The sequence below is a fragment of the Manis pentadactyla genome, chromosome X (assembly GCF_030020395.1).
Source record: "Manis pentadactyla isolate mManPen7 chromosome X, mManPen7.hap1, whole genome shotgun sequence".
In the NCBI taxonomy this organism is placed as follows: domain Eukaryota; kingdom Metazoa; phylum Chordata; class Mammalia; order Pholidota; family Manidae; genus Manis; species Manis pentadactyla.
This window is the reverse complement of record NC_080038.1, coordinates 98,556,633-98,582,885: the sequence shown is the minus strand read 5'-3', so window position 1 is coordinate 98,582,885 and position 26,253 is coordinate 98,556,633. Positions and strand designations below refer to the sequence as shown.

The 26,253-nt window shown below is 39.8% G+C and overlaps 1 protein-coding gene across 1 annotated transcript; it reads left to right on the top strand.

The window, feature by feature from the left end:
- Nucleotides 1-17,305: 17,305 nt before the first annotated feature.
- LOC118911628 (protein BEX1-like) lies at nt 17,306-18,917 on the top strand. The gene is made up of 3 exons (XM_036883891.2): nt 17,306-17,461; nt 17,848-17,929; nt 18,282-18,917. Exon 3 carries the CDS (start codon nt 18,287-18,289, stop codon nt 18,671-18,673), a length of 387 nt encoding a protein of 128 aa, XP_036739786.1. The 5' UTR covers nt 17,306-17,461; nt 17,848-17,929; nt 18,282-18,286; the 3' UTR covers nt 18,674-18,917.
- Nucleotides 18,918-26,253: the final 7,336 nt, after the last annotated feature.

The following is a 26,253-nucleotide window of genomic DNA, read 5'->3' as shown; positions in this document are numbered from 1 at the left end:
CAATGTACCACCCTGGGGTCTCTTGTCCCCTCCTGGCATGAGCCTGGAGCTCTATTCTCTCACTGTATCTCTAAATAAAAGCCTTGCCCTGGCTCTCCTACCTTGACTGTTTGCTAAATTTATTCTTCGACTCCACAAACAAGAACCCCGGCATCACTGAGAGCCTCCTGTGTCTCACCCCATTTCCTCTCCCTCCCTCACCCAACACCTCCTCCTGAACCCCAGTCCAGGGACCATCTTGCCATACCTCAATCTGCACATCCACCACTGGCCATTAATCCATCACAATTCCTAGTAGGGTAAGATTTGGCCTCTCATCAGCTTCTCTTGGCACTGAGAGAAAGTTGGTCCGGGTCCCCTTTTCCTTTATCCCTTCCCTTCCTCTCTGTTCTCCAGTTGAGAACACCATTAGGGGACCTCCTGCACTCTGACTGGGGGGACACTTCCTTCTGGTGTGCAGGAACATCTTGTCCAGCACCAGGAGCCTACAGACTCCAGTTGGGAAACTGATCACAGGGAGACGTCCAGTGGCCTGCTTCCCAAACCCAGGCCATCCTTTCTGACCCTCCCACAATGGGCATTTCTCCCGCAAAGACATTGGGAGAAATACGCTCAGCTGTCTCCTATGTGATATTTCTCAATTGGGATTAAAAGCAGACATTAAACCAAAAAAAAACCGGTCTTTTACTCCACTTCCATGTGGCCTCAATATAAACTTAATAATGGGTCACACTGGCCAGCTGAAGGCAATTTCTATTTCCAAATTCTCTGAAATCTTAATAACTTCCTCTAGATGACTGACAAATGGTCAGAGGTTCCCTAAATCCAAGCCTTCCCTCTCCCTGAGCAACCTCCCTTTGTTCTCTACTTAACTCTGACCTCCCATTGAAAACCCACCTCTCTGGCCTAGCCTGCAGCCTGCAGGAGAAACATAGCCTAGGGCCAAAACCTCTTTCTTAGCACAGCAGGGTTTTTTTTTCTTCTTTTTTTTCTCACAGCTACCTGCCTCAGCCCAGGCAACCAGAGATGGTCTTCCTAAATATTCTGGTAGTCTCTCCAAGGACCTTAGCTTCATATTGTCCCCAGACGAGGCTCCCAGATCTCTGGGAGGTCTGCCTGGCCAAAACACTCCCTTTATGCCTTTTGCATACTCTATGCCTTTTGCTGACTCTAAGAGGTCAGGTGAGAGCTGAACAAAAGCCCTCTAAAGTTCTCCTCACCAAACAAAAATCCCCTACCCTTACCCTGACAACATGGCGCCTTTACCCCCTTCTTCTTCCCTCTGCTGACTAGCTCGGCCTGGCTGACAATCTTCCACCTTATAATCCTCCTCCCCCTCCCCAACTGCCCCAGCAAAGTCCAAACCCCTCCTCACTGTCAGCTTCCCCTGAACACCCTTCCCCCTCCTCCTTTCCGCTGGTGTGTCTGCCTCTTTTAATACAAGCCCCTTCTCCAGACCCACCATTCATCCCCTCCCCTGCTGCAGCATCAAATACACTCTCTCACTCTCACTCCCCACCCAATACCTCCCCAGACGGCTTCTCACCCTATCCTACCCCTCCCTGAGGTAGCAGGCATTGAAAGGTCCATTCATGTTTTTTTCATATTAAAAGTGAATGAATAAATTGAAAGTTTAATGAAGAATCAGACATTCACATGGTTTCAAAGTACCACCTCCAAATACTTATATTTTACAAAGGGAAAACAACAACTTTATCATGGAGAAATCTGGGAGAGGCCACCTTATCCAAGTGACTAAAGGAAATATCATCAGTAAGGGAACAAATAGAAATCATGTGACATCTGATTGGATGTAGTGAAAACAACATAACATCCCTCCTGCCAAAGACTCATAACCTGAGCCTAAACATGAGAAAACACGTCAGGTAAACACAACTGAGGGAGGGTCAACAAAATAACTGCTCTGTAATCTTTTTTTAATGGTATTATTGCTATACACTCTTATGAAGGTTGCACATGAAAAAACAATGTGGTTACTACATTTAGCCATATTAGCAAGTCCCCACCCATAACCCAATGCAGTCACTGTCCATCAGTGTAGTAAGATGCCACAGATTCACTATTTGCCTTGTCTGTGCTACACTGTTATCCCAATGACCCCCTCACACCATGTGTACTAAACATAATACCCCTCAATCCCTTTATCCCTCCCTCCTCACCCGTCCTCTCCCACCCCTCCCCTTTGGTAACCGCTAGTCCATTCTTGGAGTCTGTGAGTCTGCTGCTGCTTTGTTCCTTCAGTTTTGCTTCATTGCTATACTCCACAAATGAGGGAAATCATTTGGCACTTGTCTTTCTTTGCCTGGTTTATTTCACTGAGCATAATATCCTACAGCTCCATCCATGTTGTTGCAAATGGTAGGATTTGTTTCTTTCTTATGGCTGAATAGTATGCCATTGTGTATATGTACCACCTCTTCTTTATCCATTCATCTACTGATGGACACTTAGGTTGCTTCCATATCTTGATTACTGTAAATAGTGGGGCAATAAACATAGGGGTGCATATGTTTTCTTGAATCTGAGAAGTTGTATTCTTTGGGTAAATTCCAAGGAGTGGGATTCCCGGGTCAAATAGTATTTCTATTTTTAGTTTTTTGAGGAACCTCCACATTGCTTTCCACAATGGTCAAACTAGCTTACATTCCCACCAGCAGTGTAGGAGGGTTCCCCTTCCTCCAAATCCCTGCCAGCATTTGTTGTTCTTAGTCTTTTGGATGGTGGCAATCCTTACTGGTGTGAGGTGATCTCTCATTGTGGTTTTCATTTGCATTTCCCTGATGATTAGTGATGTGGAGCATCTTTTCATGTGTCTGTTGGCCATCTGAATTTCTTCTTTGGAGAACTGTCTCTTCATATCCTCTGTCCATTTTTTAATCGGGTGATTCGCATTTTGGGTGTTGAGGTGTGAAAGTCCTTTATATATTTTTGATGTTAACCCCTTGTTGGGTATGTCATTTACAAATATATTCTCTCATACTTTAGGATGCCTTTTTGTTCTGTTGAAGGTGTCCTTTGCCATACAGAAACTTTTTAGTTTGATGTAGTCCCATGAGTTCATTTTTGCTTTAGTTTCCCTTGCTCAAGGAGATGTGTTCAGGAAGAAGTTACTCATGCTTATATTCAGGAGGTGTTTGCTATGTTTTCTTCTAAGAATTTTATGGTTTCATGACTAAAATTCAGGTCTTTGACCCATTTCGAGTTTACTTTTGTGTATGGGTTAAACAATAATCCAGTTTCATTCTCTTGCATGTAGCTGTCCAGTTTTGCCAAAACCAGCGTTGAAGAGGCTGTCATTTTCCCATTGTATGTCCATGTCTCCTTTATCATACATTAATTGACCATATATGGTTTGGTTTATATCAGGGCTCTCTAGCCTGTTCCTTTGGTCTATGGGCCTTTCCTTGTGCCAGTACCAAACTGTCTTGATTACTCTGGCTTTGTAGTAGAGCTTGAAGTTGGGGAGCATAATACCCGCAGCTTTATTCTTCCTTCTCAGTATTGCTTTGGCTTTTTGTGGTCTTTTGTGGTTTCATATGAATTTTAGAACAATTTTCTCTAGTTTGTGGAAGAATGCTGCTGGTATTTTGATAGGAATTGCATTGAATCCATAGATTGCTTAGGCAGGATGGCCATTTTGACAATATTAATTTTTCCTATCCATGAGCACGGGATGTGTTTCCACTTATTGGTATATTCTTTAAGTTCTCTCATGAGTGTCTTGTAGTTTTCAGAGCACAGGTCTTTCACTTCCTTGATTAGATTTATTCCTAGGTGTTTTATTCTTTTTGATGCATTCATGAACGGAATTGTTTTCCTGATTTTTCTCTCTGCTAGCTCATTGTTAGTGTATAGGAATGAAACAGATTTCTGCATATTAATTTTGTATCCTGCAACTTTGCTGAATTCAGATGTTAGATCTAGTAGTTTGGGAGTGGATTCTTTAAGGTTTTTAATGTACAATATCATGTCATCTGCAAACAGGGACTGTTTAACTTCTTCCTTGCCAATCTGGATGCATTTTATTTCTTTATGATGTCTGATTTCCATGGCTAGGACCTCCAGAACTATGTTGAATAGAAGTGGGGAAAGTGGGCATCTTTGTCTTGTTCCTGATCATAAAGGAAAAGCTTTCAGCCTCTCACTGTTAAGTATGATGTTGGCTGTGGGTTTGTTATATATAGTCTTTATTATGTTGAGGTACTTGTCCTCTATACCCATTTTGTTGAGAGTTTTTATCATGAATGGATGTTGAATTTTTTGAATGCTTTTTCAGCATCTATGGCGATGATCATGTGGTTTTTGTCCTTCTTTTTATTGATGTGGTGGATGATGTTGATGGATTTCTGAATGTTTTACCATTCTTACATCTCTGGAATAAATTCTACTTGATCATGATGGATGATCTTTTTGATGTATTTTTGAATTTGGTTTGCTAATATTTTGTTGTTGTTGTTATCATTAATCTACAATTACATGAAGAACATTTTGTTTACTAGGCTCCCCCCTTCACCAGGTTTGCTAATATTTTGATGAGTATTTTTGCATCTATGTTCATCAGGGATATTGGTCTGTAATTTTCTGTTTTCTTTTTTTTTTTTTTGCCTGGTTTTGGTATTAGAGTGATGCTGGCCTCATAGAATGTGTTTGGAACTATTCCCTCTTCTTCTACTCTTTGGAAAACTTTAAAGAGGATGGGTATTAGGTCTTCACTAAATGTTTGATAAAGTATAGCGGTGAAGCCATGTGGTTCAGGGCTTTTGTTCTTATGTAGGTTTTTGATAACTGGTTTAATTTCTTTGCTGGTAATTGGTTTGTTCAGATTTTCTGTTTCTTTCTGGTTAGCCCTGGAAGGTTGTATTTTCCTAGAAAGTTGTCCATTTCTTCTAGGTTATCCAGTTTGTTAGCATATAATTTTTCATAGTATTCTCTAATAATTCTTTGTATTTCTGTGGTGTCTGTAGTGATTTTTCCCGTCTCATTTGTGATTCTGTTTATGTGAGTAGACTCTCTTTTTGTCTTGATAACTCTGGCTAAGGGTTTATCTACTTTGTTTATTTTCTCAAAGAATCAGCTCTTGCTTTCATTGATTCTTTCTATTGTTTTATTCTTCTAGATTTTATTTACTTCTGCTCTAATCTTTATTATGTCCCTCCTACTGACTTTGGGTCTCATTTGTTCTTCTTTTTCTAGTTTCATTAATTGTGAATTTAGACTGCTCATATGGAATTGTTCTTCTTTCCCAAGGTAGGCCTGTATTGCAATATACTTTCCTCTCAGCACGGCCTTCACTGCATCCCACAGATTTTGTGGTATTGAATTATTGTTATCATTTGTCTCCATATATTGCTTGATCTCTGGTTTTATTTGGTCATTGATCCATTGGTTATTTAGGAGCATGTTGTGAAACCTCCATGTGTTTGTGGGATTTTTCATTTTCTCTGCATAATTTATTTCTGGTTTCATACCTTTGTTGTATGAGAAACTGGTTGGTACAATTTCAAACTTTTTGAGTTTACCGAGGTTCTTTTTGTGAGCTAGTATATAATCTATTCTTGAAAATGTTCCATGTGCACTTGAGAAGAATGTGTCTTCTGCTGCTTTTGGGTGTAGAGTTCTGTAGATGTCTGTTAGGTCCATCTGTTCTAATGTGTTGTTCAGTGCCTCTGTGTCCTTACTTATTTTTTGTCTGGTTGTTCTGTCCTTCCGAGTGAGTGGAGTGTTGAGGTCTCCTAGAATGAATTCATTGCATTCTATTTCCCTTTTTAATTCTGTTAGTATTTGTTTCATATATGTAGGTGCTCCTGTGTTGGGCACATAGATATTTATAATGGTTATATCCTCTTGTTGGATTGACCTCTTTTTCATTATGTAATGTCTGTCTTTGTCTTTTGTGATTTTCTTTGTTTTGAAGTCTATTTTGTCTGATACAAGTACTGCAACTCCTGATTTTTTTCCCTATTAGTTGCATGAAATATCTTTTTCCATCCCTTCACTTTTAGTCTGTGTATGTCTTTGGGTTTAAAGTGAGTCTCTTGTAGGCAGCATATAGATGGGTCTTGTTTTTTTATCCATTCAGTGACTCTATATGTTTTAGTTGGTGCATTCAGTCAATTTACATTTAGGGTGACTATTGATAGGCATGTACTTACTGCCATTGCAGACATTAGATTCATGGTTACCAAAGGTTCAAGGTTAACTTCCTTACTATCTAAGAATCTAATTTAACTCACTTAATATGCTATTACAAACACAATCTAAAGGTTCTTTTTTTTCTCTCCTCCTTTTTCTTCCTCCTTCATTCTTTATATATTAGGTATCATATTCCGTATTCTTTGTCTATCACTTGATTGACTTTGGGGATAGTTAATTTAATTTTGCATCTGCTTAGTAATTAGCTGTTCTACTTTCTTTACTGTGGTTTTATTACCTCTGTTGACAGCTATTAAACCTTAGGAACACTTCCATCTATAGCAGTCCTTCCAAAATACACTGTACAGTCAGAGGTAAATTCTCTCACCTTTTGCTTATCTGGAAATTGTTTAATCCCTCCTTCAAATTTAAGTGATAATCTTGATGGATGATGTAACCTTGGTTCAAGGCCCTTCTGCTTCATTGCATTAAATACACCATGCCACTCCCTTCTGGCCTGCAAGGTTTCTGTTGAGAAATCTGATGATAGCCCAGTGGGCTTTCCTGTGTATGTGATCTTATTTCTCTCTCTGGCTGCTTTTAATACTCTGTCCTTACCCGTGACCATTTTAATTATTATGTGTCTTGGTGTTGTCTTCCTTGGGTCCCTTGTGTTGGGAGATCTGTGCACCTCCAGGGCCTGAGAGACTATCTCCTTCCCCAGATTGGGGAAGTTTTCAGCAATTACCTCCTCAAAGACACTTTCTATCCCTTTTTCTCTCTCTTCTTCTTCTGGTACCCCTATAATGCAAATATTGTTCCGTTTGGATTGGTCACACAGTTCTCTCAATATTCTTTCATTCTTAGAGATTCTTTTTTCTCTCTGTGCCTCAGCTTCTTTGTATTCCTCTTCTTTAATTTCTGTTTCATTTATCTTCTCCTCTACCGTGTCTAATCTGCTCTTAATACCCTCCCTTGTGCTCTTCAGCTATTGGATCTCCAACCGGAAATCATTCCTGAGTTCTTATTATCATTCCATACCTCCATGAGCATGCTAATGATTTTTATTTTGAACTCCCTTTCAGGAAAATTCATGAGGTCGATGTCATTTAAATCTTTCTCCAGAGTTGTATTAATAATTTTACTCTGAACCAGGTTCCTTTGGTGTTTCATATTTGTATATGGCTCCCTCTAGTGCCCAGAAGCTCTACTCTCTGAAGCTGTTCAGCCCCTGAACCAATGTTGGGGGTCGCAGGGGAGTAATATTGGTTCCTGGGTAGAGGAACGAGCTTTTTCCAGCTTTCCAGCTACTATTCCTGTCTCCAGTGTCCCAAAGCAGCCACATATGGACCTCTGCTTTCCACAAGTGGCTGGAATCTCAGTCTTTCCAGGAATTCTGTTGGTCTTAGCTTTCCAACCCCTTAATCACCAGAGTATCATGCAAGCACCCTGAAATGTAGGTTTGTGCTCCCTGAGTAGATCTCCGGAGTTAGGTATTCAGCAGTCCCAGGCCTCCCCTCCCTCTGATGCCAGGGTTCTTGTTCACAAAGGCAAAGAATGAGCTTCACAAACACTCAAGGTAGGAGAGCAAGGTACATGATTTTATTTAGAGATAAAGTGAAAGGACAGAGCTCCCAACTTACGCCAAGAGGGGACAAGAGAGTCCGTTGTAGTGCATTGTCTAGGCAGTTTTATAAGCAGTTGAGGATTTTTCGAGAATATGAAAAAAAATTAGGGGTGTGGACTTGCATCACCTGCCCTGCCCTCAAGGTGGCCTGAGCTTTTGTCTGTCTGCTAGGGCTGACAATGGAGTCATGGGTTATGCTGAGATACCCTTGCAGAATACTCAAACATTCCAGGCCAAGTTGCTCCTGGCCTTTTGAGCTTTAACTGATCTCACTGAAGATGTCTATATTCTTAGTCTGGTATCTAGAGAATTAGTGTGACCTTGACTTTGCATAATGCTTAAAACAGAGTTTCAATAAGGACTTCTTAGCCCATTGTTACATTGCTCTGAGTGTAAATATTCTGCCCTGCTTTTCCCAGAGGCCCTCACCCTACTCTGACTACACTCACAGTCTCTGTCTCACCTCCCTGCTCCATTTCTCTTCCTCCTTCTGGTGAGCTGGGGTGGGGGAAGGGCTTGGGTCCCACCGGGCCACAGCTTTGGTATGTTACCCTGTTCTGTGAGGTCTGCTCTTTTCTCCAGGTGTATGCAGTCTGTCACAGTCTTCTTTCCTGTTGCTCTTTTAGGATTAGTTGTATTAATTATATTTTCATATTATATGAGGTTTTAGGAGGAAGCCTCTGTCTCACCTCTCACCCTGCCATTTTTAATCCAATCTCCATTCATGTTTATGTCTCCTTTTCAATTAATGATCTGGAGCATATTGAAGAAAAGATGGGGTCCTTCTCAGAAAACCCTGATAAATTCAACTATGAGTGCCTCAGGGAAATTACCCAGGGGCAGATGAAAACCCAGCCCTCTTTATGAACCACCTTTCAGAAGTACACAAACACCACCCCTAATTCCCCTGAGGGCCTTATTCTTCTACACTTTCACTTCATTACCCAGTTTTACACAGATATTCATAAAAAGCTCCAAAAGTTATAAAAAGGACCCGAAATGCCCCCAAAAGAGCTTGTAGACCTTGCCTTTAAAGTTTTCAACAACTGGCATAGGGATGAAAAAACTCAGAAAGAAAAACAGGCTAAAGCCAAATATCAGATTCTGGCCTCCCTAGATGGATCTTCCGCTGACAAGCCTGCCAAAGGCTTCACCCCACATCCACCTAGCAACTGTTTTCACTGTGGCAATATGGGCCACTGGGCAAAAGCTTGCCCTAATCCCAGGCCTCCTACAAAGTCATGTCTGAACTGCAGACAATAGAGTCATTGGGAAATGAATTGCCCTCTAGGGAAGTCTGCCCCTCCCTTCAGTTCTCTCCCCTCCAGGTGACTGGACATATTTAGAGAGGACCTGGCGGCCCTCATGGCCTTGTCTTCAGTGACCAATTTACCTGCCAGGATCCCAAGACCCCCAACACCAGCAGATCCCCCGGGTAACAATGGTGGTGGCAGGAAGTCAGGTTTCTTTCCTGGTTGACACGGGAGCCAGCCTCTCTGTGCTTACTGAATACTTGGGTCCTTTGCTCCCTTCCTCTATCTCGCTCGTTGGAATGAAAGTCTTAATAGAAACACCAGCCCAAACCCCTCCTTTATATTGTTCCTTGAGCCATATTACTTTGACTCACTCCTTTCTGGTAATCCCTCACTGCCCCACACCCCTTCTGGGAAGAGATATCCTCCACCACATGGGGGCAGGGCAGGCAGTCTTGATTATTATGCTCCCAGAGGGAAGCTGCTATCCTGGGAGGGGACCAGAGCAGTAAATTTCTTAGGTTAATTTTGCAGAATTACCAAGAGGAGACCACTTAACAAGTCTACATCCCTAACCCTTTGTCACATTTCTGAAAAACCCTTAAAAGGGCAACCCCCAGCCTTTCAGCATGCACCCCTTTCTCTGAGGTCGCCTGCACTTTCTCAGTGCATAGCCTTAAACCTAAGCTTGTTTTGTATCCTGTGAATTTGTCTTAATAACCATCAGACTGGAGACCCTATGACGAAGAAATGTGAGTTAAACCTCCATTTGCAAGCTGGGTCCTACCAAACTGCTACCAGCAATCATAGGAGTTAGAGCCTAGAATAACTGTGGTCATATGTCTCAGTCTATATGTATGTCTCAATATATAAGTGGAAGATACTTTTCTACCTCTGGATGGTGCGGCTAAAATTTAATTGATTTAAAGAAAAGTGCTTGTGAAAATTGGGCATTCCAAAACTTCCATAAATTCTGATTGAAGATACTTGGCATTAATGTTAATCTAAGTTTAACTAAAACAGATGTCCTTACAGTTATCAGCTGCCTAGGTTTACCTAATCATTTAAGTTATGTTATCTGTTAAATCTTTCCAAAAAAAGTGGTTAAAGAGAGGCTTGACTTTGTTTAATGTTTTGTGAAGGTTTTGTGAGTAATCTAGCATGGTTGTTAGGAATGAGTGAACTAAATAAGTGTAGTAAGTAAACTTCAGTATGTATACCTAAAAACAGCTTGAGAACCTTTGTGGTAACCTGAAACCTTAAAGTTTTGCTGTTAAGTAATAAGTCAAATTAATTAATTAAGTCACTCCCAAATAAGAAAAAATAATGAAACATTAATTACTGAATCCACTTTTGCCTTCCATGTTGTGGAAAGACTAAAAAAAGATTTGGGTTTATTAGTAAATGTATTTTGTGCATATTCAGGGATTATGCTGGAAAGCACATTTCTAGGAATTATGAAATATGTTCATATATTTGCCAATCTATAGAATGCTAGTGTAACAGTTTACAATAGTTTACTTCTCGGTGTGCATTAAAAATTAAAGTTCCTAACTGAAGGCAAATTCTGGTGTGCTAAAACCCCCGACCCCTTAAGATTCAATCACCACCGACCAGATGGTCGCCCACCCCTTAAGATCCAATCACCAATGCAGAACACACCCTACCCCTACTCCTTAAAAACGCACTTCCCCACCCACGAGCTGCTGCTCCCTCTCTCTGGGGGCAGCCATTTTCTCTTTCAGATAGTAAAATCTCTTGCGTGGGCTGGTGTCTCTGAGTCATTCTGGGGTAAGGAGGGTTCTGGGGAGATACCCTTTCACTAACTGTTTTAAGTTCTAATTAAAAATACTTAAAGTAATAAAGAAAACATCTCTGCATGATAGAAAAGATGTCTGTTTTGGTAAGAGAAGGTGTAAGGAATGGAAATTTGTTTTATTGAGGGTAAAAGAAGGTAACTGTTCTAAGTACAGCTGTTTATTAAGAGGGAGAACTCCGAATGTAAAAAGAAAGTTGTAGAAAGTTTGTGGAAGAATTTGATATCGTCATGCTATGTGAAATTAAAGCAAATGAGTGTTGATATGAAGTACACAGCAAAATTAGAATTTTGTGCTCTGTTTGTTTAAAGGACAAAGTTTTCTTGAACTATTAGTCTGCTCTTAATATTGAAAAATTGTGAATAGTTTTTCTAATTGTATCAAAATGATTTCTCATGCTTAAGGGCTCAATGAGTTGTCTAAGTACTTAAGAAAATGAAATCTTAATATTGAAAGAGCTAAAAGCTAAGTTTATACGTTACAGAAATACCCAAACATCCTTATACCAACTGTCTTATAGTAAGCTCTCATCAAATCTTTAACCATTGCCATTTCTAAGTCTTTTGCCGCTTATAGTTACTGTTTTACTCATGAACTAGTAAAGAACTACATTCAAGCAGAGCTAAAACCAGTTACATAAAATTAAGTAAACTGAGGAAGATGATTTTAATTTTTATGAAAATGTCACTAATCTCCTAAACAGAAAAAAAGTGTTTTAACCTTTTTCTCTTAAGCTAGTTTACAATAGTTTAGTTAATTATACCTGTAAAGCAGAATTGAAACATTTATCTTTCTCTCTCTACCCGATCACTCCAGAATTTAAAAACTCTCAGTGACTATTTTCATATTTCATGGCAACATTTTTATTCACATAAGTTCAATAAGAATCTGCTCTCCTTGTGACAGGACCAATTGAAAACACTGGTTATATTACCAAGTCTTTGACTGGAATGTCATATTTGAGACACATGCATAGACTCAGAAACGACCAGAGAGCTTTAAGGAACTAAGGTTGACCTTATGGAGCCAACCAAGCCCCTTGGAAGAACTAGCCTGGTACCTTGCTTACAGGGTTCCCAGCAGCCTTACCAGGTGAGTAAGGAAGGTCACTTCCTGGCAGGTGCAGGAACCTCAGAATATTTTGGGGACATAGAGAGAGGATTCACCCAAATCTACAGGTACTGCAGGCAAAGCCTGATGCCAAGTCTGGCTTGGTTTCCTGGCCTTGAGAGGTCTTTAAAAGCTCAATCTGAAGTTCCTTATAGAAAGTTCCCACAAAACACATTTAAAACAGCCTGTGCGATCAGTGGCTGTTCTTGCTGCACTTGTGTAAATAATCAGGCCAACTGTTTTATAGCTAAACTTATTTTTATATTAATAAAAATGAGGGTAATTTTAGAGAGAAAGAAGAATTGTGTTTCCATAGTGTAGCTTTATCACAATTAGATTCTAATTCTGTTTGTTGTAAAATAGACTAGATCCTGGATTCTAGTTTCCTCAAAATGTCTAGCTATGACTCTCCAAATGTTTCAGTTTTCTCCCATCATTTCAATTAGAGTTTCACTATTTCTAGTCCCATATTCAACCATTCATTCTTAATCTCCTTGTCAAGTTTGTTTCCTCCAGAACAAAAAATACAACTCCAGATGTTGCTCAGACGAGGATTTCAATCCACCCTAATGCTAACAAAGATGCACATCAGCAGCCACGCAACTTAGTTGCCTCCTCTTTTTATGTGCCCTTGTCCATGTCTTCCTCTGCTGAAATGGCTTCATGACCCCACCTCTCCCTGACAGACAGCAAGGAACTGCTGGACCCACAGGCAGGAACAATGCCCCTTTTCAGTAGGAAGCAGTTACAGAAGAGTGACTGGCACCCACTTTTCCCTGAAAGATTTCAAGGGTCCACATTCCTTGAGGGGTGAATGAGGTGGGGCAGAGAGACATAGGATACGCATCATGATTAACTTTTCCTGCCTATGATGAAAAATGCTGAAATATAAACAGTATAGTAAGAACAGGAGGGACTCCATCTTAAGGCTAAGATTCCATTTTAAAAAGCAGAGAGTTGAAAGGTAAGATTCCTAGTATATTCTCTGGCAATCAGACAATAGCCCAACAGCATATCTTAAGGCAAGGCAGGTAGTCTTAACTGATATGTCCCCACTTCTTTGGCCAAGCACTACAAAAGGACTTCCAATCTCTCTACCTTGCCCCTGGCTGCCTGCTCTAGTATGTTGATGACCTCTTGCTTTGCAGCCCCTCAAAAAAATGATTCTGTATCCCACACTATCTCCCTCCTTAGAGATGGGTCATACTGTAAAAATGAAAAAGGGAATTTCCAAGCTGGCGATGCTACCCAATATCAACTACTTGAGAGGAGAAACCTCCCACAAGCTAAATAAGCCCAACAGGCAGAGATCTGTGCCCTTACCAGAGCATGACAATTATCAGGACAAATTGTTAAAATTTATACTGACAGTATGCCTTGGGGGTTGTCCATGATTTGGGGATGTTACAGAAATGAAGAGGTTTTCTTACTTCCACTGGGACTCTAACAAAAAATGGACAGCAAATTAAGTAACCTTCTTGCTGCAATTCTCTTACCTTCTGAAATTGCTGTCATAAAAGTTGAGGTTCACAGTAGAAGGACTGAACTTGAGTATTAGGGAAATTCCTTAGCTGACTTACATGCAAAGGCAGCAGCAACAGAAACTATAAAGGTTGTGGCACATGTGGATCAAGTCCATTTTGCTTCTGCAAAATATGTTGCCAGACTTTTGTCATCCTGATACCCTTGTGACATGGTGACAGTCTGCTGCTGAATCAGAAAAACCATGATGATTAAACAATGATTGTAAATTCCATGAACAACTGGGGCTTTGGGAAACCCAAGACAGATGCTTGGTTCTTCCTGGCTGTTCTGCAACCCCATCTTTTGGTTCTTGCATTCTTTTGCCTACCATGGGGCAACTAAAATGAATCAAATTATGCAAAACACACCACTAGAAAAATGCTCAAAGAACACAAAAGCAGCAAAGTCACAAAAGACAAATGAATATCTAATAACCATGAGAAAAGATTCTCAAGTATGTTAGTAAGTAAATGAAAGGAAATTGAGATTTTTATTTTAATCTATCAGATTTGCAAACATGAAAAAGACTGATAATGCTTGTGTTGATGAGGACATAGGGAAATGGGCACTTTTAAGCTATGGGCATGAAAAAAAATGAACAAAGGGTTTGAATAGACATTTCTCTAAGGAAGATTAAATGTGACATTGTGATTTATAATAAGAAATACATATTTGGTCTTTGTTCCTGTTCCTGGCACAGAGCTCCCAAAACCCTTGGAATTTCCTAAGAGATGAAAGCAATGTGAGCATCACTTGTTGTAATATTTGGTCTTTTGTCCTTAGTTTCTGAAATCATTTCAGAGCCATAAAGTTTAAACAGGATGTCTTGTTATTTGTAACAAGTCCCTTTCAACCACAACTAAGTTTATGTTAATAAGGTGACTTTTGGAAATCCTCTAATGATGGGAGATGGCTGGTTGCCAGGGAAACCAACCAAGATAAGACAGTTGAAACTTTCAAATACCACCTCCTGATTTCTGGGAAATTTCTAGGAAAGAGGATCTAAGCTGATCAATCATCAATATACAATGATTTAATCAACCATGCCTATGTAATGAAACTTCATCAAAACCCAAAAGGACAGGGTTCAGAGAGTTTCCAGGTTAGTGAACCAGAACACTTTCAGGTGCCATAATACTGAGTTACAAACTTCATGAGGACAGAAAGTCCTTTGTTCAGCACCTAGCCTTTATGTGTCTCTCTACTTGGCTATTGATTTGTTTCCTTTAATATCCTTTGTAATAAACTGGTAATCTAGTAAGTAAACTGGTTTCCTGAGTTCTGTAAGCTGCTCCAGCAAATTAATTGAACCTAAGGTAGGGGTTGTGGTTACCTCTGATTTATAGCCAGTCGGTCAGAAGCACAGGTAACACCCTGAACTTGTGATTGGCTTCTGAAATGGAGGGCAGTCTTGTGGGACTAAGCCCTTAACCTGTGGAATATGATACTGTCTCCAGGTAGATGGTGCCAGAATTGAGTTGAACCATAGGACATCTAGCTGCTGTTGGAGAATTGTTTGGTGGTATGGGAAAAAATCCACACAATGTAATGGGAGTAGAATTATAAAATGAAACGATGCCCAACATCATTAGTCATCTGGGAAAGCAAATCAGAACATGCTGATATATCACTTTACTCCACTAATATGGCTAGAATCAAAATTTCAGGTAATACCAAATATTCATGAGGATGTGGAGAAATAGGAACCCTCATACACTGATGCTAAGAATGTAAAATGTTCAGCCACTTTGGAATACAGTTTAGCAGTTATTCAAATGATAATTATATTGTTGCCATGAAACTTGAAAATGTATACTAAATGAAGAAGTGAGTCCCAAAGTATTACATTATTTCATTTATATGAAATGCCCAGAATCTGTGGAGACAGAAAGTATGCTAGTGGTTACTCTGCCCTAGAGAGGATGAGGAGTTAGAAAAGTGATAGTAAAGAGTACTTTTTGAGTTTCTTTTTGGTGTGATGGAAATGTCCTACAATTGACTGTGGTGATGGTTGCACATATCTGTGACTACACAAAATCATTGAAATGGACAGTTTAAATGGGAAAATCTTATGGTATGCTAATTATAACTCCACAAGGTTGTTTTGAAAAAGTAAAGTCTCAGCCAGGTTTGATTATTAATATGAGGCATTCAAGGATGATGGCCAGGTTCTGGGTTTTCCAGTGGGTAGATATTAAGCTAGAAAACAGAGGAAAAAGAAGCAGGTCTAAGGTGAGAATAAATGACTAGGAAGAGTGACACAGATATAGAGAGACTTTTACACTTCTTGAGTGACAAGGAATCACAGCCTCTTTTGAGAATCTGCTAAGAAGTATGGTTTCTCTTACAAAAATGTGAATATATTACCACCCCCTCACACATATATATAATTCTGAATAACATTAATGGGGTCCCATAGACTTCTGTGTTAAAAATGTCTAACCTAAGGTCACTCAGGGTGGTAGGCATAGAGTGTTCCTCCAGTCCTGGCATAAATATGTGGGAGCAGTAGGGTGGGTATGGACTGACAGATATGACCCTGCAGCAGGGCTTGGTCTTCCTGAGTTTCTTGGAGGGGAGAATTTTAGGGAGAAGATCCCAGTCTACACTTCCTAAGTTAGGTAAAAGACAGTACAAAGTTTGCAGGGAGGCTTCCACTAGACAAAGTGAAAAAGAGGAGAGAGCAGGCCAACTTGGGAGGCTCTTCTCCCAGAATCACTTCTCTGTAATTCTTGGACTCTCCCATCACAGAGGTGTGGAAGAATCCCATCTGGTTTCCAGTAGAGAACAGATCCCTCTCCCCCCATCTGTCTGGAAGGTGAGTCACTAGATGGGAATTTAGGGCAAAAATAGAGAGAAGAAAACAAAAAAATTTATTTGGGTCACTACTTTGGTCACCTGTCCATCTATATTTTTGGAGTAAGCAATAACCAGGAGGCTGAATGAAGGAAATGAAGAGACTCTGGAATGTGGCAGGTGGATCAGTACCTTCCCAACTTTTTGTCAGGGCAGGGATAAACTGACTCTGCATCTTTCAACCTGCCTTGTCCTCACAGCTCTACCTTTGTTTAGGTCTTCAAAACCATCATTAGTAATAGCCATTAAATTTGAGCAAATAACTTTAGTTGTCAGCAAATGCTTTTCCATATTTAATGTTTATCATAGTAGAATAAAATATAAGTGAAGTCTATCCCAGAAGGAAAAAGAAGGTAGCTAATTATATACTATAGCCAAGATCTGAGAACTGGACTCCTTGAAGATTTACTTCACAGATCATTTTCAATAACCAATTGTGTTCAGGCAGATTTCCCCTTTTTGTTTCCATAATATATTGAAACAAGCTAGAATGTTCTAAAAATTGAAATTGTGTGGAGCAGAGAAAATATGTTCTCTGTGGTGCAGAATGTAAACAGTGAGATTTTTTTTTTACTTCCCCAGGTTGAAGCCTGTCTTTTAAATATGGAATTTCATAATTTTGCTTTCTGAGGCCTACTGATTTTTAAAAAGGAAATAAATTGTTTGGAAGCGGGAATACAGCCAGGGAGAAGAGGTGAGACAGCTGGAAATGCTAAAGCCAAAGCCAAGGCCTTGGGGAAGCGGGAGGGTGAAATGTAGAACCTCCCTGGTAATCAGGGAAAAGCAAACCCCACTTGCAGAGCGGTGATGCCACTTGTGGACCCTCAGATTGGCGAAGACCAGGCTGAGTGACAGGGCGGCGCGCCCTGGGGCCCCGGGCACGGATGGGTGGAGGGGGAGCTAGTGCGTTCGGAGGTGGGGGAAGGGTCCTGTGGAACAACCCGCCAGCTAAAACGGGGGTGGGGAGCTGGGAAGAACTAGTTGGTGACATGAGACCCTCACGTGACCAGGAGCTGCAGGGAGACGCAGCCTTCGGTGCAGTCGCCACTCCCGTCTGGGTACCAGCTCCCCGCCGCCTCGTGTAGGGCGGGCTGGCATTGGGCCCGGGGAAAGCAGAGCAGGTAAGGGCCCCGGGGCCAGCGCCCAGGCGAGGGAGGCAGCGGTGCGTCAACCCCGGAGGCCTGCGCAGGGGATCAGTGCAGCGAGTCCTGACCAGCTTTCCCCGCCCCGCGGCATTCCTGGGAACATAAATAGTGCCCCCCCACCCCCGGGTGGGGTGCAGGGGAGGCAGGGAGGGCAGCAAAGCAGTTAAGAGCGATAGGTCCCTCGAGGTCCTGCAGGAAAATTATAAGCCCCAGGGGCGGAGGAAGTGGCAGGTGATGAGGGTCGGAAGACTTGGGGGGCGGCGCCCTGGGGGTCCCGGGCAGGGAAGGGGCAGGGAAGCAGCGGGGCGACGCAGAGCGCTTGGCTGCAGCAGTCTCGCTTCCCCGACTCTGGCCCTCTGCAGGTCTTCGGGTCTGTGTCAAGTGTCGTAGCGGCGCACTCGCGGCAAGAATCGGAGGAGGAAGAGACAGCAAGGATAGGCCCAGGTCGGTGCGGGGGGACAGTGGCGGGGGGCGGGTGCAGAGCCCAGTCTGAGACTCTCTCCCAGCTTACCCGTCTTCCCCCCACCCTCCTCCATTTTGGTGCCTGCAAAGGCCTGGTGATGGATCTGAAGGGAAAATGGTGGGTTTGGGATCAAGGGAGGGAGGAGAAGAGTAGGGGGAGGACTAGGGCTGGAGGTCCCCTTGAGGGCGCGCGAAGCCTTTCAAGTGGAAAAATGAAATTTAAAAAATTACCTCTGATATTCATTGCTCTGAAACATGAGTAGTCGGGCCTCTGTCCTCTGTGCTGATCTGTCCACCAAACATCGAATGCCTTCGCTCACCTTTTGTCTTATAGGAGTAATGGCATCCAAAGAGAAACAAGTGGTAAAAAATCTCAGCATGGAAAATGCCAACCAGGAACATGAAAAAAAGGGTGAAAAGGAGCAAGATGCTAATAAAGGAGAGCTGTTGGCCCTCCCTTTGGAAATTGGTGAATACTATGTGCCTAGAGGAAATCGTAGGCGGTTCCGTGTTAGGCAGCCCATCCTGCAGTATAGGTGGGACATGATTCAGAGGCTTGAAGAGCCACAGGCAAGGATGAGAGGAGAGAATAGGGAAAGAATTGGGGAGGAGGTGAGACAACTGATGGAAAAGTTGAGGGAAAAGCAGTTCAGTCATAGTCTGCGGGCAGTTAGCACTGACCCCCCTCACCATGACCATCGTGATGAGTTTTGCCTTATGCCTTGAATTCTGATGTTTTCCCTGGAGTTAATAGGGAAACACTTGCTTTCTAAACTTACATGTTCATGATGTATCTTTGTTGTAAACTTTTTGATGTCACTTGTTTCTGGTGGGTCTCTTATTACTAGCTTCTAGTTGAATGTTGTGTTTTTGACCCAATCTGTAAGATTTTGTTAGCAGGGGAGTTTTACCTATTGCATGGAAAGATGCTAATTATATATTGTGAAGTTAATAAAGCAGTTTAGAAAAAGCAATCTCTGTATTTTTCTTTGTATTAAAAATCATATATTTACTTATTTAATACATAAAGACAAGAATGCTGAAATTAAATACACCAAAGGATTCATATAACGACTCATTTCTGTGAGATGAGTTGATGTGTTTTCCTTTATATTTTCTGTACTTTGAGAAGAAATGGAAACTATTTTTAATGACCTTATGAAATCATTAAGGTAACTTAAAAAAAATACTTGGTCATGAAATTTGGATCTTTTAGCCAGATGAGTAAACCCAGCAGTTCTGTATAAATTGGGTACTTCACATGACTATTAAAGAGGGTGAATTGTGGTTACCTTTTTTGCCCCCATTTCCACATATTAGGCAAGACCCCTCATGCTCACATTTTCCCTTCAGATATTTAGTAAAGTCTCCAAGGACAGATCTTAACAGACTAGTAACCCTCCTCTCCTCTGGACTGCAGTGTCTGCTGGTCAAGCTGTGACTTCTGCCTGATAAGAGGTAGGTATTTAACAGAGTACAGTTAATGATTGAGTCAGTAGCTCTGAATTCTTGTTTCAGTTCAATCCCTGAATAAAATAACCTTGGGCATGTAGCTTTCTCTGAAGAGATTACTTGCAATTCCTAAAGAAACACTGTATTCATTTAATAATGTCTTAGTGTTTTTAAAAGTATGCTGTTCTGCTAAAAAGGTGAAAGTCATCTCAGGACTTTTTTGAAAATGTGGACTCCTGATTACACCCAAAAGCTACTGAATGGGACTCCAGAACTTTAGTTTTTAGCAGGCTTCCTGGTGATTCTGAAGCACATTAATGTCTAAAAGGCTGCTGGTGTGTATATATTATGATCTCAATTCTTAAATAATGACCATAATAACTAGAATAACATAAAGTGAAAATCTGAATTCAGTGGAGAAAAGCATTAAGATGCAAAGGATGAGAAAATTAAAAACAACTTTAGATTTACTACAAAAAATTGAAATAGAAAGTATATACACTAAAAAGTTAGTAGTGGTTACCTCTTGTGGGATATTGAGTGATTCTTTTCTTTGTACTTTACTGTATTTTTCTTAAAGAATATGGATTTCTGTGCTGAAAAGGTAAACCAAATAATAGATACAAATACAGAGAATTCATCAGTGAGCTTCTAAATTCAGTGGAGGCACTTAAAAATTCTCATTGATAGCACTTAGATACATAGATTTCTAGAGAAAATTTAAAAAGAGCGTTACCCTTGGATATGTTATTCATGCCCTAGTATAACTGTCCCTCCTACTGAGTGTGGGTAAAATCACTAGGTCTTATTTCTAATCAGTAAATTAGAGCAGATGTGATGAGATGCCAATTCTGAGTTTGTGTTGCAGAATATTGTGACTTACATCTTGCTAGGAAACTCCCTCCCCACTCCCCACCCCCCACCCCATGGCTGGCTTTGATGAAATAACCTGCCATATTGCAGAGGCCTAAATTACAAAGAACTGAGAGTATCTTTCAGCCAACAGCCAGTGAGGAACTGAGACCCTCAGTCCAAAATAGCCCTTAAAGTGAATCCTGCCAAACAACACAAGTGACTTTGGAAGCAGATACTTCCCCACTCAGGACTTCAGATAAGACCTTGGCCCTGACCAACATATTGATTGCCACTTTGTAGAAGTCTCTGAGGCAGAAGACACAGATAAGCCATACCCAGACTTCTGACTCATAGATTCTCTGGGATAACATATGTATGTAGTTTTAAGCTGCTAATGTGTTACACAGCAATAGCTAATACATATGTATCTCTCAATGATGCTTTCAAAACAACCACAGTACTAAAATCACACATAAAAATAGACAATTATTTAATGTCCAGTCAACACTCAAATTTCTAGTGGTCTCATATTTGTTAACCCCAAACTATATAAACCAACAAAAAATAAGTTGTTTAGCAACATGATTGGCTTTGTCATGTTGCAAATAACAGGAGCAACCTAATACAAAGTTTTCTACTGGGAAGCTGATAAGAGTGTGTGTTTGAAAAAGAGCCTCATATCCAACATAGGCCTGGACACACAGACTCTGAAAATCTAGCAAATGCTGAGAAAGACTGGTCTTTCCTATGCAATGAAAATATAGGGTAGGGTGAGGATCATGGAGGATTATCACACACACAGTTTTGTACCCCAAAACAGGCATTTCTGCAGAAGTTTTGAAAAACCTGTTATGTTTAATTAAATTTGACCAAATTGCCTGTTTAACTCTAGAAGAAAATACATTGGCTAGAAAAAATAACTGCCACACTGACAATTTTTGAAAGATGCAGGTATAAATAAACAGTTTACCAATTACTCTTGTGTAAGTACCTACAATGAAAAGTTGTATTACTGTGTTAGACGAAGCATGGAACTGAGATGGCAGGGTGAACAAGCAGGTATATGAGCCCATTTTGTCATCCATTCTTATTGAAAAAGGCATGGAGTATGTTATTAAGAAGTCTTTTTTTTTTCAAAAAAGGACAAAATTTACAGGATTAATATAAGTACATGGAAGATATAATCTGTGGGTCACTAGGACCTCAAATCTTGAAAAGGAGGGTGCTCTTTGAGAGTTGTAAATGAGTAAATCTGATTGACAATGGCCATGGTTTTCTATCTTTGTAAATAGCACAAGAATATATCTGTGAGTGTGATACTGAAAAGGTTGAAAACATCTATTAATCCACTCAGTGTCATCTGGGAATTGTCCAATGGAGGGCCATGGAAATGCTTCAGGTAGGAAAATGATAATAATAATAATATGCTCATGTGAAGCAGGGTCTGGGACGTCCTTTAAGCAACTTGAGGTTAAAACAGAAGTACAAGGAAACATTTTAGAAGATGCAAGGAACATGAAAGACGAGAATGAGGAAGGGAAATATATTTTGTAAAGGAAATGCAGGATGGTCATAAACAAGAGAAAAATAAAAGAAAAAGAGATTGAGGCAGATAGAGGCCTGGTGTATGCAATATTCTTGTGAGTAAAAGGGACTAGAGGAGTGTGTGTGAGAGAGAAAGAGAGAGATTGATTGATTGATTGATTGATTGATTGGTAGGTTACCTAGACATGGATACTTCTAGGGAATTTAGAGTGTTTGGAGAAGCACAGACTTTGACTCAGGAAGACCTTAGTTCAAGTATTGGCACTGTCACTTATAAGATTTGTGACCTTAAACTCGGTCAACCCCCCTTAGTTTCATTTATTTATAAAATGTGAAAAGTGTTTAGCAAGATGCCTGTCATATATTAAACTTGCAGGAAATTTTATCTGTTAGTGTTATAAAGCCTATAAGATGTAAATTAACAGCTTTAGTTCATTAAAAATGAGTAGCCTAATGTTTCAAAGTTAATAAAGTCAGTAGATTTATAAAAATAATATTGATCATAGAAGTCAAAATTTGGCATAAAAGGGATTACATTTGGTAAGAACATAGTTTGCCCACACAGTGCTGTACATTTTTAAAATCATTGTCAATATTTAATAATGGATAAAATACACAGGAAAATTTTAGGTTTCTGTGAAAAATCAGTAAGTCTGTCAACCCTGGGCATGCATTCCACATAGCACCAATTGACTAGAGGGAGCTTAGTGGTGGGTTCAGTTCTTTAGAAAGACAAGTTTTTTTTATGCCCTGCTTTTCATATTCACATTATCTAGTGACCTCCCTGACCCTTAGAGGTACTTCAATTTGTAGTCTGTAATCCATACTTAACAGCATTTCACAAGTAATTTGAACCAATGGTTCAGCAAGCTATTTGGAATTTGGCCCAATTTGAGACTCAAGACCTTTTTATGTTCCAAATCTGCAGTGTACAATATAGTAACTATGAACCACATGTGACTATCAGGAACTTGAAATGTGCCTAATGCAACTTGAGATGTACAAAGCATAAAGCATACACAGGATTTAAAAAACATAGTACAAAATAATGTAAAATATCTTATCAATAATTTTTATATTGATTGCATGTTAAAGTGATAGCATTTTAGATACTGTGTGAAATAGAATATATTATTAAAATTAATTTCACCAGTACTTTATATTGTTAAAGAATATGGTTATGAGAAAATTTAAAATTAGATATGTAGCTCACATTATATTTCGATTGAACTATACCATTCCAAATCACTTTAAAGTTATACCATACTTTTTAAAATCAAAAAGCCTTATTTTAAAAATTTCCAATAGTAAAAATGATACACATTCATTTTGGAAAACACAAAGGAGGAAAGTTTTAAAAGAAGAAAAGTTTTAAATATCATTTTAATCTAATAAACATTGTTAAATATTTTAGTCTCTTTTCTTTTAGTCTTTTTTCTACATAAAACATTCACAAATGCAATCTTGTTATATACAAATTGGATCATACTGAACACACTGTTTTGTATGCCCCTTTTTCACTTACCATTTTAAGGCAATCACTTTCCACTGTCCTTAGGAACTATTTGAAACAAAGTTGTTACTTAAATGGATAAACACATTGAATATAATGGTAACAGAACTGGGAGAAAATATACATGATTATTTAAATATGCTAAAGCATTTCTCAACATACAACCCTAGGCAGAAGTTATGCAGAAAAGAACTGATTTTTTTACAAAAAATAATCTTTTATATGGTATAATTTAACAAGACAAATGACATACAGGAAACTGTATAAAAAGGCAAAAGGTTAATATAACTATATAGTGAATTGGTTTAAATTAATCAAGGAAAGGGGAACACAGAAATATCAAAATGGAAAAAAGGAAAATGTAAACAATTTTACAACTTACTAATAGACACGTGGAAGAAATAATTGGTTTCATCAGGAACCAAAGAAATGCAAATGAGAACAGGAAAACATTTTCAAGTAACAAGTTGGTAAATAATTTTAATAATAATAACAACCAACATTTATCAACTACGTATAATGTAAGCATTTTACATGCCTGATTCAATTTCTCTGATCACGTAAATTGCATGGAGCTACTACTGTTAGGCTTATTTTGTAGTTAAGGAGAATGAACCCCATATCCAAAGCCACACCACTATCAAGTTTTAGAGCTGGAATTTGAACACAGAAAGTGTAGACTTCTTAGTCTACGCCATTATTAGTGACTTATACCTAAAGGTGAGGGTTCTTTCACACAGTGAAAACACAAAAGAGCGTGGGCACTTTGATACAGTGCTGGTGAGAATAAGAACTGGTACAACTTTTCTGAAAGAGAGTTTGAAAATATGTATCAAAAGCCTTAAAACAATTCTATAGCCTTGAATCCAGAAGTTCTATGCCTATAGCCACATCCCAGGTGGGAAGATAATACAAATAATCTGTATCTGAGCTGTAAAAGCACCCAAATATACAAATATGTAAATATGTACAGTAACTGGATGTTTATTTCAGCATTTTTGAAATATCCAAAACTGGAAAGACTTTAATACTTATAAATAAGGGGCAAGATAAGTACAGTAAGATGCAATAATACTTTGGAAAGCTATCCAGCCATTATAAATAATGAAATAGTTCTGAAAGGAATGAAATGGAAAATTCTCAAAGAAATACCATTATATCAATTTTGTTGGATAGGGAGTTTAAGCTGTATGTAAAGAATAATCCAATAAAACTGGCATAAATATTAAGGAAGCTTATGATTTCACATAACAGGAAGAGTAGAAGTAAGTAGGACATGCTTCAAGGCTGATGATTCAGCAACTAAAGGATGTCACCAGGGGCACAGGTTCCTTCCATCTCTGGTCAGCTTCTGCCATGCCTAGTGTCAGCTTCATCCTAAGGTTCGTAGTTATACCTGATGCAACAAGATGGCTGCTTATGGTGGCTGAGGGTGCATTCCACTGTTTATGTGCATCAGGAGAGAAAGGAAAACATCTTTCCCAAACATAAAATATAAGGCCTTCCCTTAAGTCTAACTAGGCCATTAGGGAAAAAGGAAAAAGTAAACAATTTTACAATTTTACAACGATCATATAGATCGTTGGTCACTCTCAACCAGTAATAGTCCTCAGAGAAATCCAGGTCCTGACAGGTTCAGAAAAATTGGACCCTCCCTCGTGAAGCTATCAGCTAGGTGGGGTGAGGTAGATATCTGGATGTTTGGAGTTCTGTTAGGGAGGAAGGGGGAAATTGATGTTGGGTAAGCCTATACTACACTGGAAGCCTTAAAAATAGGAATGGCCCAGGACACTCTGGACCTCCAAGAGGCTCTGAGTAGGAGGTCAAACAGCGAGAACACACTGTATAACCTTTGGGAGGAAAAGAGGCAAGGCATATAAAACTAAAGCAGTCCAGAAAATGCCAACATACAAAGGGAGGTGGTGGGTAGGGAGAGGGAGAGAGATTGAGAGAATAATGAATATGACTCAGCAAAAGCTCCCCGGTTGCTATAAATCTGAGTGATCCCTGGAGTCCTTGGATTAAAAAACAAAAAGGGTAGGTTTCTCCAGGGTACAAGGTCTAGTCACACTACTCACCAGGGCTAAGTGGAAGACGTGTGGGTCTGTGCTCACAGATGCCCAAGAAACTGGTCAGTGATGAACAGTATCAAAAGAGAATTCTAAAATAAATTCTTAATAGAGTTTCCACTTCTGTCACATACATAATATCTCCCTTCACAGAATCTTCCCCTGCTCCATGGACCAGTGAAAGATGTGTTAGGCACATTCCTTTCTCTAGAACAAGGTAGAGAATTGGCCTTAAATGTCATTGAACAACATCTCTGAAAAGCAAACACTTGAGTTGTCTTTGAATCTTACTGGGGTTTTGCAGTGACTTCCACTGGGCATGGTTTTCTCACTTGGCAGGCTCTTGACTGCTCCCCCAGCCAGGCTAATCTCTCTCCCTCACCAGCCCTTTCTAGAACTCTTCCTCCTGGAAAAATATTCCAATCCTACCCATCTTTCAATGCTCAATGCAGATCGCTCTTCCTCATGACAGCTTCCCTGGCTCTATGAGTACCTTCCTTCCCTTACTCCTATTAAGCTAACAGAACCCCATAATTTTTCAATTTCCTTTTTTCCCAGAAGTTGCTATGTGCAATAATGGATCTTCCCAGCACCTTATGTTCTGTTTCCCCCAGGATGTCTCAGACTGTTTTATAATTGCTTTGTATCTTTCACAGACCTTACACCACTAAGTGATCAGTGAACTGGTGTCTCATTTCTCCTCTTGCCTTTCTCCAATCCAGTGTCTACATGACAATCCAAGGCATACTTTAAAGGAGAATTAAAACATGCTCCTCCATCTATTATACCCCTTAAATGTATCCATTATGCTTAAATACATAAAAACAAAACAAATGCTTAGCATGGCCTTCATGCCCTTTTAGACTTGGTTT

Excerpts from the sequence above, each read along its gene's own strand:
- LOC118911628 (XM_036883891.2), top strand. The coding sequence starts at position 18,287 with ATGGCATCCAAAGAGAAACAAGTGGTAAAAAATCTCAGCATGGAAAAT.